The sequence below is a fragment of the Pipistrellus hanaki genome (assembly GCF_964339955.1).
Source record: "Pipistrellus hanaki genome assembly, chromosome: 1".
NCBI classification, from domain to species: Eukaryota; Metazoa; Chordata; class Mammalia; order Chiroptera; family Vespertilionidae; genus Pipistrellus; species Pipistrellus hanaki.
In genome coordinates, this window is record NC_140503.1 from 3223689 (window position 1) to 3244461 (window position 20773).

Sequence of the window (20773 nt, forward strand, 5' to 3'; positions counted from 1 at the left end):
AAAAAATAAAAATAAAAATAAAAATAAATAAATAAATAAATAAAAAGACTCAGCAAAGCAACTTGAAAAACACGGTCTGTGTCGGACTTTGGAACCACGGGGTCGGCAGGAAGGCAGCTGATCGTGTTTGTAAGCTGGAGAGCCAGCCGTCCGGAGGCGCCGAGGGCCCTGCGAGGCCAGAAACCCCAGGAAGTCAGCTGAGGTGAAAGGTCAGGGCTGTCGTGTCTAAGTGCCTGGTGGGGGCCGGCCGCTGCTTGGCCAGTTACTGCCAAGGAGGGGCTGCTTCCCGGCCCCACAGACCCCTTACCTGCAGCCTCGAAAGCTGGGCCTGTTTCCCGGGAAGGTCCCGCTGAAGCCCGTTCTCGGCGCGGACCCTGGTCTGGAGGTCTGAGAGCGTCCTCTGCAGGGGTTCGAAAGCAGCCCCGAAGTCTTTGTGCTGAGCCAGCAAGCTCTGGGGGCACAATGGGCAGCACACAGTGAAGTGCTTCCTCCCAACCCAGCTGCCCTCTCCAGCCTCTCCCGGGCTCTCACGCTCACTCAGGCGCCACCACCTCCAGGAAGCCTTCCCAGAGCTCTTGAGGGGGATGGGTCACCATAGTACTTCACACACAGCTCTTCTGCCCACTGGACAGAGGTCAGCAGACTACTCTGTACCACACACCCCTAAGCCCCCCAGAGGTCTGTTTGTCAATAAAGTTTTGTTGGGACACAGCCACGCCCACTCCTTTGCAGCTGCTCTCTTGCCGCAGGGGCAGAGTTGAGAGCTGCAGCAGAGAGCGTCTGCCTTGCAAACCCTAGAATGTTCATTGCTGAGGTCAGTGTGATCACAGATGTACAGTTCTCAGCATGACCCCAGCCCTGTCAGTGCCTCACAGATCACAGCTCTCATCACCAATATCATCATCACATCATACTATCATCATCACCATCACCACCATCACCACCATCATCACCATCATCACCACCATCATCATCACCATTACCATCATCATCACCATCATCTCCATCATCATAAACGCCACCATCATTTCCACCGTCACCACCATTAACACCAACATCACCATCACTATCACCACCACCACCATCATCGCCATCATCATCATCACCATCATCACCACCATCATCATCACCATTACCACCATCATCTCCATCATCTCCACCATCACCTCCATCATCATCACAATCACTATCATCATCATCATCACCATCACCATCATCTCACACCACCATCATCACCATCACCACCATCACCACCATCACCACCATCACCTCCATCACCACCACCATCACAACCACCACCATGAGAGGCTCAGCAAACATGTGGAACACAAAGAATAAACTGCCTGCAGCATGCCTCGTTGCATCTTTGATTTAGTGCCGTCATTTGGAAACATGTCCCTCATATTAACAGCTTCCGGGTAACCAGGCCGGAAGCTTACGTTGTTTCTCTGCGTTTTCTCAGTGGACACCAGCTCTCTGCGGAGGCAGCTCACTGACGGCAGAGCAGCGAGGGGACGTGAGGGCAGGACCAGGGCAGAGGCGGCCAGGAGAGCAGTCAGAACAGCCACACCATCACCCCCACCCCAGCTGACAGACAAGGAGCTGAGGTTGGGGCGCAGGGCCGCACAGTGCACGTGCTGGGGCTCCAGTGCCAATGCGGCTGCCCCCCGGGAAGGTGGCGTCCTCAGGGCCCTGCGGCCACAGCGGCAGCGCTCACCTGCAGCTTGCTCTTCCGCTGCAGCAGGCTGTTGTGGAGCAGGTCCCTGTCCCGCAGGGAGCCCGCCACCTGCTCCAGGAGGGCCGCGGCCTTGTCCTGGCCGAAGACGCTGCCCAGCAGGTCTGTCTTCAGAGGCAGCACGGTCAGCTGCTGCTTCAGGCGGGAGCTCTCGGCCAGGGCCGCCTGCGGGGACAGCTGCGTCAGCCGCGGGAGGGGGGCAGCGGGCCTGGCACCCACCAGGAGCGCACCTGTTTGCTGCGACTGCCCAGGCCCGAGGCAGCAGCAAACCTGAGGAACAGGCTGGCAGGGATGCGGAGGGAGGCCTGAGCTTCCGGGCCAGCCGGATTCCTCTCACCCCGCACACCCACCTTATTATCGAAGCTGAGCACCCTCCTCAGCAGATGCTCAGCAAGTGTCTATAATAACAAAAGTGTAATATACAAATCAACCGAACCCCCAACCGTGGAACCACCATCCGGACGACTACGCTATGTCACCCGCTGGCGCCAGGCCAGCCAAGGCGGGTGGATGCGATTGGTCGGGGCCCAGTCATCACCCCACGATCGCCCTGCAGAGGGAGCCCAGGCCACCGGCCGGTGGGCTGGGGGTCTCCCTCTGCACCGTGATTCATCCTGGAGCCCCAGCCAGGAGGGCAGGGCCTACCTCTTTGGGGCAATCCCTCCTAGACTGTGAGAGGGCACAGGCCGGGCTGAGGGACACCCCCACCACCAGTGCATGAATTTCGTGCACCGGGCCTCTAGCTTGTAACATAACCTGTCACCCTACCTGCATGTCTTGGAAATCTGTCTCTCCATCCCCTTTGCCACTGTCCTCACTGCAGCCGAACCCAAACCAAACCAGTCCCACCCTCTAACCAGTGACTCCTCACCAGCAGCAGTGGGCCACCCCAGGTGGTCTGGAGGACGTTCTGAGGGGGCTCAGGGCCTATGGGAGCACAACCTGAGGGAACTCAGGACGGCTCCCCACAGGAGGTGGCGCCTGAGTGAAGTCACGATACATAGGAGCTCCCGGGCAGAGAGGACCTAACGGGACTCAGAAGCCACACAGCCTGACCTCTGCCCTGCCTCCCCCTCCAGGAAGCCTGCCCTGGCCACATTCCCAGCTACACTCACTCTCCCTGCCCCTGAGCCCTTGCCAAGCCTCAGGCTCCTGCTGACGAGCCAGTTGTTCGGGGGGAGGGCCAGGGTCCTAGAGGCCTGGGGCATGGCTGTCAGCAGGCCAGGGTCCTTCCACTTTTACCCGATAGTGTTACTGAGACACTGAGCGAGGCGCAGGGCTGGGCCGGGAAGAGCAAAGACCAACCCAGGTAGGTACTGCGAGCCAGGCAGACAGCGAGCTTTCTCCCAAAGTTCCACCCGAGTGGGTGTTCAGGGCAGAAGTGGATTTCCTGGACGGGGAAATCCAAGGAGGCTCCTCGGAGGAGGCAGTACCGACAACCTCCCTGGAAGGGCTACGGGAGTCTCTGGAGGGAGAGCGGTCTCGTGGTGTGACCCACCACCCAGAGGTCAGGCCTCGGGAGGCAGGGTCATCACGGGGTTCGGCATTCAGGCTGGGGAGCTGCGATCATGAATTGGACTACATCCTCGCTGGGCGGCCTTGGGCAGTTCTGAGCCTCCATTTCCTTATCTGTAAAATGGGGGTGCTCACACCCCGGTGCGCGCGGGGTTGTCATGAGGCCTAAACGAGGCGATGTTGAAAGTCAGCCCTCGCAGCTGCCAGCGTTTAACCGCAGCCCTGGGTTGAATTGCGTCTGCCCCAAAAGGTCTGGAGGCGTCCGAGCCTCCCCCACCTCAGACTGTGACTGGCCGGCACGGCCCCGGCATCCTCAGCACCAGGCGCCTTACGTGCCGCCAGCTCAGCCCGGCATGGTGACCCTGAGTGGGGGCGGTGAAGGATGGAGAAAAGACAGACGAGAGAAGAAAGCTGGGTCTGGGGGGGACGCTGTCCTCTTCCCAGGACAAAGGAAGGACGTGGTCAACATGTTTACAACATTCTCCTGGGTTTCAATCCTACTCAACTCCATGCACCTGAGCCCTATCAAGCCCACGTCACTCAGGCACGTGGGGCCACGTGTTGGGACCACAGGTTCCAGCTGACAACCACAGCTGCTGGCTATCATGGTGTGGAGGTCTGCCCTCCAGGCTGGGACGTGCACGTGCCCACGAGGGGACTGTGCCTCTCATCAGCCGAGGCTGGAACCTGTCCAAACATGTGACCTTCCTGGGAGGTGGGTCTGAGCGGAGGGAGCGGGTAGAGGGGGTCCCCCAGGCACCAGCTCTGCCTCTGAGGAGGGCATCTGGGACACCTGTGCCAGACCCGGGCAGTGAGCTCCGCCCAGATGGCAGAGGGCCCACGCCCGCCCTGCGAGGGTGACGGAGGTGCTGTGTCTGGCTGGCGGCCGCCCCGGCTTCGTGGCCAGCCCCCCTCCCGGTTACCTCGATCTGTGGCAGGAAGGTGTGGATGGCGGGCAGGTCCGGCAGGCTGGCCGTGACGTCCAGGAGCCGCTGGGCCAGCTCCCGCCACAGCTGCAGGTCCTGCAGGGGCCGCTGGAAGCGCCGCCACAGCTCCACGCCCGCGGCGTTGCGCAGCCGGGCGCTCCTCCCTTTCAAGCTGCGAGGCCGAGGGGAGAAGCCAGCAGGGAGCGGGTCAGCCCGGGAGCGTCCACCCCGACGCTGGGGAGCCGCCTGCACTGCTCCTGGGGGCCCCTCCCCTAGCGCGCCGGTTGCCGGGGCATCTAAACGGCCCAGGCCATGCCCTCGGGATAAAAGTGCCCCCAAATAAGGCAGCCCTGCCGAAACCGGTGTGGCTCAGTGGATAGAGCATCAGCCTGTGGACTGAAGGGTCCCAGGTTCGATTCCGGTCAAGGGCATGTACCTTGGTTGCAGGCACATCCTCAATACAGGGTGTGCAGGAGGCAGCTGGTCCATGTTTCTCTCTCATCGATGTTTCTAACTCTCTGTCCCTCTCCCTTCCTGTCTATAAAAACTCAGTAAAATATATTTTTAAAAAAATAAGGCAGGCCTCGAACAGACGTGCAGCCCAGCGTCACGGCCAGGGAGGCCAGCTCTCAGGAGGAAAGCGTGGGATCCCCTGACGGGTGCTGCGTGCCCCCGGGCACCTCGCCGAGCAAACAGACCCTTTCTGGAGTAGGAGGCCCTGGTCCCAGGCCCCAATAGCTCCTATGGCTTTTCCACGGCCATGCCCAGAACCAGGCAGAGGCCGGCAGCCCCGAGCGCCTCAGCATAGAAATGGGGGCCCCCGTCCCACGCAGCTTTGTGCTCAGAAGAGGCCAGCACCCCCTGCCCCACCACCACCATCATCATCACCACCATCACCACCACCACCACCACCACCACCACCACCACCACCATCACCACTACCACCACCACCATTATCACCACCACCACCACCACCACCACCACCAGGTAGGCACCCCGGGGCCCCAGGCCGCTGCTCTGAAAGTGCAGAGGTGGGCCCTGAGCACCCTGTGGGGCAGAGACACCCAGCAGGGGGAGCCCCTAGGTTCATGCAGGGGGAGCCGGGAACAGGCAGAGGAATGAGCCGCGGAGGGTGAGTCTGAACCTCTCAGGCTCACGGAGCAAACATGGCTAAGGATTCCGAACGGCCCATGCTCGGTGGCACAGAGCATGGGCGCTGGTCTTTGCTGCTGGGAAAGTGGGGGGCCTGCACCCGGGGTGGCCGAGGGGAGCAGAGGTGTCTGCCCTGAGGAGTCCCCCCCTTGGCCACTGCCTGGTGGCCCCAGCGTAAGCTGCACAGGGAGATGGGGTGAAGTGGTGAAGGAGCAGTCCGCACGGAGGAAGGCCTCTGTTTGGAGTGAAACATAAATTCTACCCAAAGGGTTAGTGACTGCCTGGCTCAGGGGGTGAGTGTCGACCTAGGAACCAGGAGGTCACGGTTCAATTCCGGTCAGGGCACAGGCCTGGGGTGTGGACTCCATCCCCAGTAGGGGGAGTGCAGGAGGCAGCGATCCATGATTCTCTCTCATCGTGGATGTTACTCTTCCTCTCCCTCCCTCTCTGAAATCAATAAACTGTATTTACAATATTTTAAAGGAAGGGACCATGACTAAACAGAGCAAGCTGACACCCTGGACGCCCGTCACTGAGGGGTACAAGGTGCACGCATATTACCAGGTTGCAAGAGAAGCAGCCCGCCTCCTGGAGGCAGCGTTCCATGGGGAGAGAAGCCTCGAGCAGCCCTCCTCGGTCCCCCAGATCCCCCCAGCCCCGCTCCCAGCCCCACCCTCGGCCCCCAGCCCCGCCCCCAGACCCCCGGCCTCAGCACAGCCCCACACCTCTGGAACTCCTGGACGGCCTGGACGACGCTGTCGGGGAGCTGCTGCAGGTCGTGGGGGAAGGCGATGAGCTCCCTCAGCTGGGCCTGCAGCCGGTCCACCCGGGGCTCCTCCGCGGCCAGTGCCGCCCGCGTCGCCTGCGCACAAACGCCCCCGAGGGGGTGGTGAGCTCGGACAGGACAGGGCGTGTGCTCAGGGCGATGGGCATGGCCGGTGGGAGTGGCCCGGGGTCACTGCTCCCCCCTCCCACGCTGCCTCCGCCAAGCTGGTCTTTCTCTTCATATCACCCCGCCCCCCACAGCGTTGTCACCACCAGCACCTCACAGCACGGTGACCATCCCAGGGGCACGGACATGGTGCTGTGTGCTCAGGCCTCAGTCACTGAGTCTCCGGATTCTGGAGGGCAAGTCCCCTGTCCCCATTTCACACGCAAGAAGCCTCGTCTAAGAGCTGAGTTTTTTGTTAATCCTCACCTGAGGACATTTCCCACTGATTGTTAGAGAGAGCGGAAGAGAGAGGGAAGGATAGAAACATCGGTGTGAGAGAAACACATTGATGGGTTGCCTCCTGATGAGCCCTGACAGGGGCTTGGGCCGGGGAGGAGCCTGAAACTGAGATATGTGCCCTTGACCGGAATCGAACCCGGGACCTTTCAGTCCGAAGGCCGATGTTCTATCCACTGAGCCAAATGGGCCAGGGCTCTAAAGCACTTTTTCAAGTGCATAAGGAACCGTGGGGCAAGGGCCATTACCCACATCCCCATTTCGCCTCTGAGATGAAAGTCATTCTCCCAAAGGCATCCAGCTGGCAAGGAGAGGAGCCAGGACTTGGGCCCAGCAGTCCGATCCCTAAGTCCCCGGCCCTGACCCCTGCACCGAACCTGCACGGGGCCAGGCGGCCAGTGCTGGCGGGAAACAAGTCCCTGTGCGTGAAGTGACCGTCCCGGTGGAGTGGGCTTTAGAGGAGCAGGAGTGGGCCCTCGAGTACGCGTGCCTGGTGCCTCCCCCACGAACACGGCTCTGCATGTCAGAAGGGAGAGCGAGCACAGGACAACGGGGCGTGGACAGGGGTCCGGGCCGTTTGTTTTCAGATATTTCTGAAAATGGAATTAACTGATGCGGAGGGAGCCAATTGAGTTAATAAATAACGACAGAAATGGAGGGGGGGATGTTTACCTTTATTTTAAAATGAGAGGCCTGGTGCATGAAGATTCATGCACTGGAGGGGGTCCCTCAGCCCAGACTGCCCCCCCTCACAATCCAGGAGCCCTCAGGGGCGGGAGGCAACCTGGCAATCAGGGGAAGGCAATGCCCCCATCACACCTCTGCTGCAGCCACTGCCAGCAGCGCAAGCCTCTGCTGGCCCTGGTTACCTGAGCCTCCGGCAGCCCTGGGCGGATGGGAGGCTGAGGGCGGGTCTGGCCACACTGTGTGCCTTCACCCACCTCTCCCCGTGGGGCTGAAAGGACTGGGGAACTCCGGTGGGGCTGAGGGGACTGGGCGCCACCATCTTGTGGCTATGGGCACCACCATCTTTGTGATGGTGTGATGGTCAATTTGCCTATTCCCTCTTTATTAGATAGAATCCTCTCTGTCCACAAGTCAGGGCTCCTGTGCATATGGGGGTGGGAGGCTCTGATTGGACATCATGTCTGAGTTGGAACCCACCCCACCCTCCCCAGGGTGGGCATGTCTGCTGGGTCTCCAGACCCCCTGTTGGTTGTCACCATCTCCGCCGGGAGTTTTCCCTCCTGCCTATCGCTCTGCTCAGGAAGCCTACCCACATCCGCCCCAGGCAGGGCGTGGCCGACCTGGAGACAATGCACCTCTGGTCCTATTCACCCACCGACTCATCACGTGATCCTAGGACAACGGGGACAGAGAAACTCTCCCAGCCTCAGTCTCCTCTCCCGGCAAATGGGTGCAAACACCCACGATCCAGGAAAAGCGGAGTGAGTGTGTTTAGAGCTTACTGTGATCCTCCCACCGCAAGACTGAACTCCAGGGGCTGGCACCCCAAGGCACCTCCGCCGCCTGGACTGTGGGGCGTGGTCAAACCTGCTTACCGAGTAGAGTCTCCAACGGGCCACCAGCTCGTCCTCGGTGCCTGCCTTCGCCGCGGGCGGCAGGCCCTCCTCCGCCAGCCTCCGGAGGCCCTTCCGGAACTCCCCCAGCTCGGCCTCCAGCTGCGCCCGCTGCCGCTCACAGGCTCCCGTGGACTCGAGCAGGCCGCGCAGCCGCCCCTCCTCCTCCTCCCGGAGGCCGCGGAGCCTCTCCAGGACTGCCCGCATCTCCTCCAGCTCCCGGGCGATCTCCTCGGCGCCCAGGGGAGAGGTGTTCCCGATGACGGCCTCCGCCTGCGCCTCCAGCCTCCTCAGGGACTCCTCGCCCCGGGGCAGATCCTCGGCGATGTCCTGGAGGGGAACGGAGGACAGGAGAAGGACAGGAGACGTGAGGGCGCTCCTGCCCAGCGGGGACCGGGAGCCGGGAGAGCGGTGGCACCTTCCCCGGGGGACTGTCTGCCTCAGCAGCCCCGACTCACGGCTCCCGCCCACATCCTTCCTGCTCTCCTCAGAGCCCAGGAGCCCGTCGTCTGGGGGAGACACCCATCTTTAACACCCGGGCATTGGGGAGTCTGCCTGTAACATGGCAGAAGCCCACGACCCCGCTTGGTGTCATGATGTTCACCTCTATGGTTACCTGCTAATTAGGAGTGAGTGCTGGTTCTCCACTTACAACAAAGCAATCAAGTTTCTTTTTAAAATAAATGGTCATTGGCTTTTAATTTTAAAAAAAATTGTTCTACAAACACCTTTAAACCTATTTTATTTGAAACTGCCTTTAAAATGAAGTATACAGGCCTTAGGTGTCACTGTTCAGAGTTCTGAGAAATATGCATGCTCATGTAGTCCACCTTGTTATCAAACATGCAGCACCTCTAACATCCTGGAAGATTCTAGAACTTATTTGAAATTATAGATGTTATCTATTGAAACTAGCTTCTTTCACTTAGCATAATGCTTTTTCAGATTCTGCTGTCTATCAGTACTTCATTCCTTCTAATTGTAATATTCCTCCATAATATTCCTCCATAATATTCCTCCATAATAGACCTAAGCAACCTGTCATTATGACATACACTGACCACTAGGGGGCAGACGCTCAACGCAGAAGCTGCCCCTTGTGGTCAGTGTGCTCCAACAGCCAATCTCCCATGGCTGGACAACCTCCCATGGTCCCTCCCCCCCAGCTTGGTCGATAAGGACTAGATGACATGGCCTCAATTGGCCCCGATTGCAGGCCAGGCTGAGGGACCCCACCTGTGCACAAATTCGTGCACCAGGCCTCTTGTGTGTGTGTGTGTGTGTGTGTGTGTGTCCTATCTAGTAAAATAGTAATATGCAAATTGACCATCATTCCAACACACAAGATGGCCAGCAGGGGAGGGTAGATGGGAAGGACCAGGCCTGTGAGGGAGGGCAGTTGGGGACAATCAAGCCTGCAGGTAAGGGCAGTTAGGGGTGAACCGGCCGGCAGAGGAGGGAAGTTAAGAGGCGACCGGGCCTGCAGGAAAGGGCAGTTGGGGGGACCCAGGCCGGCAGGGGAGAGCAGTTGTGGGGGGACCAGGCCTACAGGGGAGAGTAGTTAGGGGAGCAGTTAGGCATCAATCAGGCTGGCAGGTTAGTGGTTAGGGGGTGATCAGGCTGGCAGGCAGAAGCGATTAGGGGCAATCAGGAAGGCAGGCAGGGGAGCAGTTGGGAGCCAGCAGTCCTGGATTGTGAGAGGGATGTCCGGCTGCTGGGTCCCAGATTGGAGAGGGTGCAGGCTGGGCTGAGGGACACCACCCCACCCCTGTGCACGAGTTTCATGCACCGGGGCCTCTAGTGTGTGTGTGTGTGTGTGTGTGTGTGTGTGTGTGTAATATTACATTTATCCAATGCCCTACTGACAAAAACCCGGTTGTTTCCATAAGGGGCTGTCATGCCAGGGCCCCGTTGGCAACCCCAGTCTAGACCACGCTGCCGTGGCCCTGGGTTTCCAAACGCCCGCTGGCTCAGAGGTTCCCATGAGGCGGAGGTCTGTACCTCCTCTGGGTGGCATAGCCTCGAACCTGGGTGGGCCCCCAGGGGCCCTCGTGGTCACAGCCGGTTACCTGCAGCACCGAGAGCCGGCGGCCGGCGGGCAGCGAGCAGCTCCGCCCCACGCAGCCGTCCAGCTTGTCCACCGCGGCCTTCAGCCAGCGCTGCAGCTCCTCCGCGTCCGCCTGGAAGCGCTCGTGCTCCCGCGCCACCTGCTCCAGCAGGTCCACGCGGTCCTGGGGGGAGAGGAGCGCCGTGAGGGCCGGCCTGCGCCTGGCCTGGGGCCTGCGTGTGTGTGTGCGTGCGTGTAACCCACGTGTGTGGTGCACATACGCGTGTGTGGTGTGTGTGGGGGGGTGTGGGGCGTGCATGTGTGTGTATGATGTGTTGGGGTGTGCGTGCGTGTGTGGCGTGTGCACGCACACACACATGTAAGGGGGTCTGGGATTCTGGGATATTTCAGCTCTTTTGCTAGAAATAAAGAAGTCCTAGACACCCTTCTCTATCTTATTTTTAAAATGATTTTAGAGAGGAAGAGAGAGAGCTAGAGAGAAACATCAATGATGAGAGAGAATTATCCACAGGCTGCCTCCTGGGCACCCACACTGGGGACTGGGTCCACAGCCCGGACCAGTGCCCTGACCGGGAATCACACCATGACCTCCTGGTTCATAGGTCAACACTCAGCCGCTGAGCCAGGCCGGCCGGGCTCTTTCCTCTCTATCCTCTTAGACCAGAGCATTCAGGGCTGGGCCCGTCCTGGGAACAGCCCTCGAGTCAGGGGCCTGGGAACAGCCACTGCTGCCCCAGACACTCAGCCAGGTCCCCGAGGCGCAGCGCTGCTCCGGACCGCACAGACAGAGTCATCCCCAAACCCTCCAGCCCCGCCCGCGGCACCGTCACTAACCAGGCCCACTGACGGGCACACAGAGCCCTGGAGGTGAGGGACTGTCCGAGGTCATCGCCGCCGGGAAAGCACCCAGAGGGAGCCCGGGGGAAGGCTGGCCCGGGGGCTTCCGCCCGAGACGATGGTGTGTGCCCGCTGCCTCCCAAGGGCACCGCGGGCACCTACCCGGGTCGGAGGCAGCTCCACCTTCTGACAGTCCCACTGACGTCCTCACCCTGGGGACAAGATGGCCGTGAGGGGGACTGACCTTTGGGAAAATAGCAGTGTTCCGGATAGAAGACCTACTGTGCGCCTGGTGTTCCTGATAGAAGACCTACTGTGCGCCTAGCAACTCGGTGTTTTCAAAACACGCTCCTCATCATGGCACCGTCTCTTTAACCCCCTTCCTGGCTCCCCACTGCCCCAGGCTCAGGTCCACATGCCCCAGCCTGGAGGTCAAGGACAGATGCGGTCCAAACCCTGGGCTGGAAAGCCCACTGCCTGTGCCTTGAACCCTGGCCCGCCTCAGGCCTCCCCGTCGGTGTGGTGGCTAACAGTACCTGCCTCACTGGGGTGAGAGGACGAAATGTCAGAGCCGCAGCTCCCGCGGGCAGCACGTGACGGAGCACTGCCTGCTGTCACGGCTGTCCTCTCTGGTGTGCTCCCCGCCGGCCCCCTTCCATGAAGCATCGCCCGCTGCCCGGGCTGAGTGATGCCTCCCCTGCTGGGGCTCCCGGGGGGACAAGGCCCCACAGACACGCTGACTCGGTGGTTCCGTCCCCGGGCCCAGGGCAGCTCTGCCAGCTTCCTGAGCGGCGGGGAGGGTGCAGGCCGGCGGGCTCCAAGGAGAGGGAGCAAAGGGTTTGCATCTAAGAAGCCGTGAAACGCCCCTGAGCACCGGCCAGCCCGGACAAGCACGGCCTACGTCCCCTTCACCAACCACAACGCCCGCCATCGCGCAGGTGACCAGGGGGAGGCCCGCCTCGTCAGGGCCTGGAGCCGAGTCGGACTCCATGTCCCGCTCTGGACCGGTGTTGCCGACGGCAGACGGTTTGGCTTCACTGCCGTGGTTTCATTGCAGCTGCTCCCCCTCCCCGCCTGCTCCTGCCCCTGCCCCAGCAGCTCGGACGAGCGGGGGGTGTCTTCTAGCAAAACCAAAATGTTTGCTTCGTGTTTGTAGGTGTCATGGAATATCCTTGTCTTTATTTCCCCGCCAGCACTCAAAAACGTAAAAACCACTTCCACTCACAGGCCACGCGAAATCCAGACGTGGGCTGGGTCCGGCCACAGGCCGAGGTTTGCCGAGCCCGGCTCTTGGCCCCGGGCGGGCCATCCCCGGCAGCAGGGATGGACCAAAGTCAGACGTTCTCAGCGGGGAGCGTGGACAGACAGACCCCAACGCTCTCCTGCTATTGTCCGCGGCGTGAGGGGCTCCTCGCCAAACGTAGGAACACTGACCGATTCACTCAAACCTGTGCTACCACCATGGCAAGAGGAGAAAACGCCCCCATTTAGAGCCGGGGAAACGGAGGCACAGGCCACGCCCCTCAGCGAGGAGCTGAGCACCCTCTCTCTAACGGAAGTGAGGCTCACAGCTTCGACGGCACACACGGTGGACGGACACACGACTGTGCACGCTCCAAAGGGACGAAGGACAGCCGCTCCTTCACGCTGCCCGGGGCTGCCCCTCCCCAGGCTGTGTGCCTCCCCCGGGCTTCCTCCCCCGCGGGGAGTGGGTCCGGGAGAAGGCGCAGGGCGTCAGGCAGGCCGGCTCTCATGGCTGCAGATGCTGCAATGGGGCAGCTTCCTTCCCCAGTGAGCGTGCGGCTGGCAGGTGCGTGTGAGTGTGTGTGTGTGTGTGTGTGTGTGAGTGTGTGTAACAGAGAGAGAGAGAGAGAGAAAGAGAGAGATGAGGTGCTGGCACCCGGGACAAAGTAAATAAAGCCTCTGGGAGCAGCCCGGACAGGTGTGTGTGTGAGTGTGTATATGAGTATGTGTCTGTGTGTGTGTGTGTCTGTGTGTGAGTGTGTATGTGTATGTGTGTGTGTATGAGTATGTGTGTGTGTCTGTGTGTGAATGTGTGTGTGTGTCTGTGTGTGTGTGTCTGTGTGTGTGTGTCTGTGTATAAGTGTGTGTGTGTGTGTGTGTGTGTGTGAGATGAGGTGCTGGCACTCGGGGACAGAGTAAATAAAGCCTCTGGGAGCGGCCCAGACAGGTGTGTGTCTGTGTGTGTGTGAGTTTGTGTGAGTGTGTGTGTGTGTCTCTGTGTGAGTGTGTGTGTGTGTCTCTGTGTGAGTGTGTGTATGAGTATGTGTGTGTGTGTGTGAGTGTGTGTGTGTATGAATATGTGTGTGTGTGTATGAGTATGTGTGTGTGTGTGTGTGTGTGTGAGATGAGGTGCTGGCACTCGGGGACAGAGTAAATAAAGCCTCGGGGAGCGGCCCGGACAGGACCGGGGCCAAGCAGGCAGCCGTCCAGACGAGCTCCGTGCCAGGGGAGAGAGCACAGCACGGTTCACCACGGACCGCGCGGGGAGGGTGACGGGGTGACAAACGGAGAGTCACAGCCCTCGCGCGTTAGACCCAACAGCGAAGCCGTCTGTGGCCGCGGGGCTGCCAGGCGTCAGAACCCAACCAGCCGGCAAGGAGGCTGCGCGAATGCAGCTGGGCCCGGGCTGCGCGGACGGCGGTGATTCATGCCGATGCCGGCCGGACGCCCCTGCTGTCAGGGCCCGGCACCTCGGGAAAGGCAGCCGCTGGACTACAGCCACTCAACAAAGTAAGCATGCAAGACCCTACTGGCTACCAGCCTGTCCCGTCCCCTGAGGACAGTGCTCCTGCCTACCCCCAACTCTCACCCCCGGCGGGGCCAGACGCACTCATCAAGAATCTCCCTCCAGCCAGGCCGGTGTGGCTCAGTGGTTGGGCACCGGCCTATGAACCATCCATCAGTAGGTCAACCACACACATCCAGCACCACCAGTGTATGCGGCACAGAGTGACGCTGGGTATACAGATGGTAGATAATGGGTGGGTGAGTGGTGGAGGGATAGTTGGATGGGTAGACAGATTGGCGGGTGGGTAGGTAGGTAGGGAGTGGGTAGATGGGTGGCAGGTAGGGAGTGGGTAGGTGTGTGAAGGGGTGAACAGGGGGGACAGTCCATAGTGGGGAGATGGGTGAGTGAGTGGGAGGGAGAATGGTGGTCGGGTTGGTGAGTAGGGGGATGGGCAGACAGCGGCTGCCAAGGTGAATAGGAGATCGGTTGGGAGGGTGGCGGGCAGTGAGAACACAGGTGTAGGAGGTGCTTGCACAGGTGGTCGGGCAGGCAGGTGGAGGAGTGAGGTGGTGAACGGGGGACAGTGAATGGGGATGTGCACTCAGGGGGGACATCAGTGGGTGAGTGGAGAGGGAGGTGGAGAAAGGGATGGGTGCTGGAGGGTGGGTGCTGGAGGGTGGGGAGCAGTGGGGGTCGATGGGTGGCTGGATGGTTCTTAGCAGATGGAGGGGTAGACAGACGGTAAACGGCGGACGGACGGGCAAACGGCCCACCGCTCCCCACCTGGGCTCTGGCCTTCACGGCCTCGTACTCGGCCTTCATCTGCGCCTGCGCGTCCTCGTCCACGCTGGGGTCGCCGATCCTGTGGAACAGCGAGGCCGCCTCCTCCAGCAGCCGGTCCAGCAGCACGGCCTGGTGGCCCACGCTGAGCCGCAGCACCTGCGCCTGGCCCAGCTGCCACTGCTTCTGCTTCAGGCCCAGCTGCAGCTCCACCGGCGGCGCCAGCGCCACCGTCACCTTCTGGAACCAGCGGTAGAACTCGTCGCGGGCCAGGAGGTACTCGCTCCAGTGCAGCCACACCCACTCGATGCGGCTGTGGGCGCAGAGACAGGCCGTGAGCCACCCGGCGCTCCCCGCGCTGGGGACGCGGGGCGGGGGGAGGGACCCGCCGCCGCCCTCTCGGGGCCTCAGAGCCGCCTGGGCAGCTCACAGACACTGGATCCCAGGCCCTTGTTCAGTCCCACTGGACAGGACCCCGTGTCTGCTCAGTAAGCTCCAAGGGACGAGGGGTCAGGTCTCTGCCCTGAGACCTGTAGCCTTGCTAACTTGGCTTCTGGAGCCTTAGCTACCAGCGCCCCAAATTCTAGTCCTGAACCCCCACTAACAGGTTCCCAAATGCCGCAGGGGTGAAGTAGTATCTGTGGGCTCGTCATCACACAGTGGGGACAGAGGTTGAGGGCCTCTGTGTGGGCTCCAGGGAGCCCAAAACTCACTGCACAGCCCTGCCTCCTCACTCGCCTCAGTTTCCCCATCTGTAGCATGGCTGTGGCCCTGTCTGTCCGGTCACCTGGAGCCACTGTGGAATCCCAAGTGACAAAGGTTGGAAAGCAAACGCCCCGTGAAAGGTCCCCCTGCCCACTCCGCGTTCTGGGTTTAAGAGGCCGCCCGGCCGGCGGGGCTCAGGGCTGAGCGTCGACCTGTGAACCAGGAGGCCACCGTTCGATTCCCGGTCAGGGCACATGCCCAGGTTGGGGGCTCAATCGCCAGGGTGGGGCGTGCAGGAGGCAGCTGATCCATGGTTCTCTCTCATCATTGATGTTTCTCTTTCTCTCTCCCTCTCCCTTCCTCTCAGAAATCAATAAAAACATAAAATAAAATAAAAAGATGGAGCACCCGTTTGCTGAGGGCCTACTGTGTGCCTGTCTCCCCCTTCCATCCTCCTGACAGCCTTCAGGGAACGTTTGATTATACCCATTGTCTAGATGAGAAGCCTGAGGCTCAGAGAAGTCAAGTCACTTTCCCAAGGCCACACAGCAAGTAGCCTCCAGAGTGGGAGGCCTCCCTCTGCCCAGCCCCACGGGGCCCTGCCAGGCTTCCCTCAGGCCTCCCTCCGCGGGGCCGCTCTCCATCGGGGCCATTCCGTCCCGCTGGCGCTGCGCACGTGACAAGCCGAACAGGAATTAACCGTTGGCAAAACAAGCTGGGCTCCCGCGGCCTGCTCTCCTCATTCCGCTCGAATAGAGTCAGAACGGGCAGGCAGGGCGGGCTGACGTCCCAGGGGACGCCTGTTCCCAGCAGTCCCAGCGCCGAAGGGACGTCCCAGGCGGGAGGGAGCGGGGAGCAGGGCCGGGGCCCCCGCGGCCCTACCTGTGGCAGTGTGTCATGTAGGTGACCGTCTCCTCCCACTGGGCCTTGATGTCCCGGAGCTGCGCCAGGATGGCCGGCTTCTGGTCCTCGGGGCAGCGGGCCAGGAGAGCCTCGGCCGCCTGCCGCACCAGCTCCACCTTCACGCGCCCCTCCGGCTCCAGCTGGCATATTTTCTGTCGTGGGCACAAGAGCCAGTTTCCCGGGTTAGACAGCGGGCGAGCGGGCAGAGCCACGGCCGGCGTGACAGACCAGCAGCCTCTGGGGCTCCTCCCAGACAGGTCTCCTCCACGGGGCCTCAGCTCAGCCCCGAGGGCCGGCGCCCTCCCTCTCCCTGGTGGAGAGGCAGGTCCTGGGAGGCACGGGACTCGCTCCCGGGCACACGCCCGAGCTGGATGGAAGCGTGCCTCCCGGCCACCCGGCAGGCGGGCACTGGGCTGGGCACACTGAGCTGGTGGGGCACACCGGGGAGGCCCCGGACCGGGCAGGCGAAGGCCCAGCCACTCACTTTCACCAGACCACAGGAGCCAAGTGATTTTTTATCGCAAAATCGGTTTTGAAATAGCACATAGAAGACCACGTCCCAGAGCCCGTGGGAGGGTCTGTGGGAGGGCCTGGTCTGTGGGAGGGCCCGTGGGAGGGCCCGTGGGAGAGCCCGTGGGAGGGTCTGTGGGAGGGCCCGTGGGAGGGTCTGTGGGAGGGCCCGTGGGAGGGTCTGTGGGAGGACCTGTGGGAGAGCCCGTGGGAGGGTCTGTGGGAGGGCCCGTGGGAGGGTCTGTGGGAGGGTCTGTGGGAGGGCCCCTGGGAGGGTCTGTGGGAGAGCCCGTGTGAGGGCCCGTGGGAGGGCCCGTGGGAGAGCCCTGGGAGGGCCTGTGGGAGGGTCTGTGGGAGGGCCCGTGGGAGGGTCTGTGGGAGGACCTGTGGGAGAGCCCGTGGAAGGGCCCATGGGAGGGTCCGTGGGAGAGCCTGTGGGAGGGCCCGTGGGAGGGTCTGTGGGAGGGTCTGTGGGAGGGTCTGTGGGAGGACCCGTGGGAGGGCCCGTGGGAGGGCCCGTGGGAGGGTCCGTGGGAGAGCCCGTGGGAGAGCCCGTGGGAGGGCCCGTGGGAGGGCCCGTGGGAGGGCCCGTGGGAGAGCCCCGTGGGAGAGCCCGTGGGAAGGCCCCGTGTGCGCACTCAGGACATGAGGCCCCGCTCTGGGCCTCCAGGTCAGGTTGCTGGGGCCCCATGGAAGCGCCCCCTCGGCCTCCAGGGCCCTCGCTCCCTGGCCTCCCAGCGGCTCTTCCTAAAGCCACCCTGGGCTTCCCTGAGGCCAGACCGCCGGCCAGGCCAGCACCTGCCGGCAAAGGGTGCAGGTTCCAAAGGGATCCGGCCGAGACAGCGCGTGCCCTGCAGGGTGAGGTGTCTGCAGACAGAACCCCTAGGGCGGGGCGGGGCGGGGCGGGGCGGGGGCAGGAGAGACCAGCAAGGGAGTGTTTGTTTTCACACTCACACTCACACCCACACCCGCACCGACGGGCGGTGGGCGTGCCAAGTGGAGGCAGCGGCACAGACAAAGGTGTAGTGATGGGCCTTTGGGAGGTGTTCTGCCGCTAGGGGCAGGCACGTGCCTGGAAGGTGGGGTGTGGGGGTGGGGTTTGGGGGTGGGGGTGCGGGCAGGGCGTGAGGCTGGGGAGCAGGGCTGTGCAGACAGTGAGGGGCTTTGGTCCAGGTGGCCTTGGCAGGTCCTCGGTGGGCAATGGGGAGCCACGGACGGTTGTAGAGGAGGAGGAGAGCATCGCGGGATCCTTGCTACGGACGGGGTTCCTCATTGTGCCGGGCCGTGGGCACACCTGTGCCCGTCGCACTGTGAGCCTGCACACAGGGCGTGCCTCACCCACCCCGCGGCCCAGGCGTCCGCACTCAGCCCTGGTCTCACGCCTTAACCACATCAACGCCTCGAATGTGGCCTGTCATGGTGTCTAAGGTCGCGCTTCACTACGGAAAAGTGAGGACAATAAAGCCACCCTCACAGGCTCCTGTGGAGTGACACGGGAACCCCGACAGTGCGGCCGCGAGCACGGGGTGCAGCACGAGCCTCAGCGCCCGCTCCCAGCGCCCCCCAGAACAATCATCTGATGATGGGGAGCCTGAGTCAGGAGGGGAGGGCTCTGGGCTGCCAGCGCCTCTCCCTCCAGCCCCCACCTTCCGAACGCCCACTCACGACCTCTCTGCCCAGAAGAGGGTCCAGGTCCTTCTCACCCACCCCTCTGTGTACCCCCATTCGCACTGAGCCCTGCTTTGTGTGGGGGGCAGGGGGACCAGGCCCCGGAGAAGCCAAAGGAGTCCCTCTCATGGGCACAGCCCCTCCCAGCCCCCCGTAGGCCAGCCTGGGCCCTCCCAGCCCGGGCCAGAGGGAAGAGGGGAGCCAGGGCCGGGCCAGGGACCCACCTGGCTGTAAGGGCCCCCGCCAGGCCAGGAGGCAGAGGGGGCTCGGGACCTTACTCTCAAAGTGGCCCAAGGACCGAAGCAGTGGGTGCCCTGGAGCATCTCAGAAACGCCACATCCGGGGACACCCCACCTCCGGGATCAGAATCTGCACTTACACCCCAGCCCCCGAGACTGAACACGGAGTCAGAGGAACACTGGCGGTCCCCGCCCCTGACCGTCCAGTAAACTGGGGCTGAGCCGGAGAGACCGCGCCAGCCACAGGGCCAGGCCGGTCTCTGCCTACCTCGGTCTCCCGCAGCCGGGCCTCCAGGGCGGCCCGCGGCCCCTGGGTGTTGTCGTTGGTCTGCAGCCGCTCCTGCACGGCCTTCATCCACGCCCGGGCGGCCTCCACGCTGCCGTCGAAGCCCTCCTGGGGCTGCTGCGTCATGGCACCTGCGGGCTGGAGGCAGGACAGGTGAGAGCCGGCAGGTGGCAGGGACGCAGGGGGCAGGGCAGGCGGGTGGGGGCCCAGGGCAGGCGGGTGGGGGGCCAGGGCAGGCGGGTGGGGGCCCAGGGCAGGCGGGTGGGGGGCCAGGGCAGGCGGGTGGGGGGCCAGGGCAGGCGGGTGGGGGCCCAGGGCAGGCGGGTGGGGGGCCAGGGCAGGCGGGTGGGGGCCCAGGGCAGGCGGGTGAAGGCCACAGCAGGCAGATGGGGGGCCAGGGCAGGCGGATGGGGGCATGGCAGGTGGGTGGGGAGCCAGGGCAGGTAGGGGGGGCAGGGCAGGTGGGTGGGGGCTAGGGCAGGCGGATGGGGGTCCAGGGCAGGCGGGTGGGGGTCCAGGGCAGGCGGGTGGGGGTCCAGGGCAGGCGGGTGGGGGTCCAGGGCAGGCGGGTGGGGGCCCAGGGCAGGCGGGTGGGGGGCCAGGGCAGGTGGATGGGGCCCAGGGCAGGTGGACACAGAACTGCGATTGTCAGAGCCGAGGCCGGGAGACAGGCAGGAGCGGAGCACAGGCCTGGGCGCTCCTGGGGGAGCCGACAGCGGGCCCAGGGCGCCGGGTGGCGGGGGCTCAGTCTGACCTCCCAGCCTCCCTGCTCGGGGCTCACCCGCCTGGGACGCAGGGGCCGCCCTCTGACCCTCACGCACAGAGGCCTGAGGTGTCAGCGACAGATAGTGAATCTTGATCTGAATAAATCCAAAGCCTCCGCTTTAGAAACCGATCTGGGCATCAGCCAAGCTGACCCCAGCCCCCGGAAGTAACACGCCAGGCAGGGATGGCATGTCAGCCCCGGGCCTCACGCCTCTAGTCCACCAACCCAGGTCCCCAGCACACAGCGCTTCACTGAGCCGCACCCCCTGCCCCAGAGGCCCGCCGGCTGGGAGGTGCCAGGCCTGACCAGCCCCTCTCTGCATGCCCGCCCTCCCTCCTCTCCCCCTCCCCCTGCCCTTCCTTCCTCTCCCCCTACTCTGGCCTCTGCCCCTGCCCCAGCCCTTCCCTCCTCTCCCTCTCCCCCTGCCCCTCCCACTGGGCATGAAGTCTCGGGTTTCCTCATGTGATTTCTCTAAACCCCTCCAAGTCGAGGAAAAACTCCCCTGTATGCCAGCTCTTGTTGTCTGCGTGTGGGAACTCTAAGCTACTTTGGATTAAAGTTCTTTAAATCTGCATTTTATGTAAAGGATTGTGCCTCGCTTGTCCTCCAGGCTCCCACAATGCCTTGCCTTGCCTTCAGAGTAAGCGGGGCTGCTCTGAGTCAGATCATAAATAGTTTCAGACGTGGCCGGCCACAGGCAGTCTCCGGTGCATATTCTTTGACGTTAGGTGTTTTAAATGCCAGGCCCATTCCACAGCCCCTGGCCGTGTTACAGGTAAAGCAGGCGCCAGCCCACGTGGCCTGTGGGCTGCCCTTCGCCGCCCGTGCTGCCCGGGGCCCAAGGCTCAGCCAGCGGCCGCAGGGAGCCCCGTGGCACGTGGGGGGCAGGCGGCTGGCTGAGGGTAGGTGCGGAGGCCAGAAGGACCTGGGATCGGTCCTGGAAGTCCCGGCCCAACCATTTTGGCAAAGAGAAAAAATGTGCTGCTCAGGATTCAAAAAGACACAAACTTTCCGTTTCCACGTCCCAGAGGCAGCTCCGGGTGTGGCCGCGGACGTGTCTCTGGGCAGAGGACACGGCCCTTCGGTGCCAGCTGGCGTGGCCGGGAGGAGGCAGGAGGACAGA

General features: G+C 62.7%; 1 protein-coding gene across 1 annotated transcript in view; it reads right to left on the reverse strand.

Annotated features, from left to right (window-relative positions):
• SYNE3 (spectrin repeat containing nuclear envelope family member 3) overlaps positions 1-20773 on the reverse strand; it is a 58665-nt gene that overhangs the window by 14386 nt on the left and 23506 nt on the right. Inside the window, exons 2-10 of the mRNA XM_084879090.1 lie at positions 18867-19022; positions 16161-16333; positions 14577-14886; positions 10206-10367; positions 8119-8466; positions 6054-6190; positions 4174-4348; positions 1718-1900; positions 308-451 (exon numbers count right to left, since the gene is read on the reverse strand). Coding sequence (XP_084735216.1) covers positions 308-451; positions 1718-1900; positions 4174-4348; positions 6054-6190; positions 8119-8466; positions 10206-10367; positions 14577-14886; positions 16161-16333; positions 18867-19010 — 1776 coding nt within the window. The 5' untranslated portion in view covers positions 19011-19022. The remainder of the gene's footprint in view (positions 1-307; positions 452-1717; positions 1901-4173; positions 4349-6053; positions 6191-8118; positions 8467-10205; positions 10368-14576; positions 14887-16160; positions 16334-18866; positions 19023-20773) is intronic.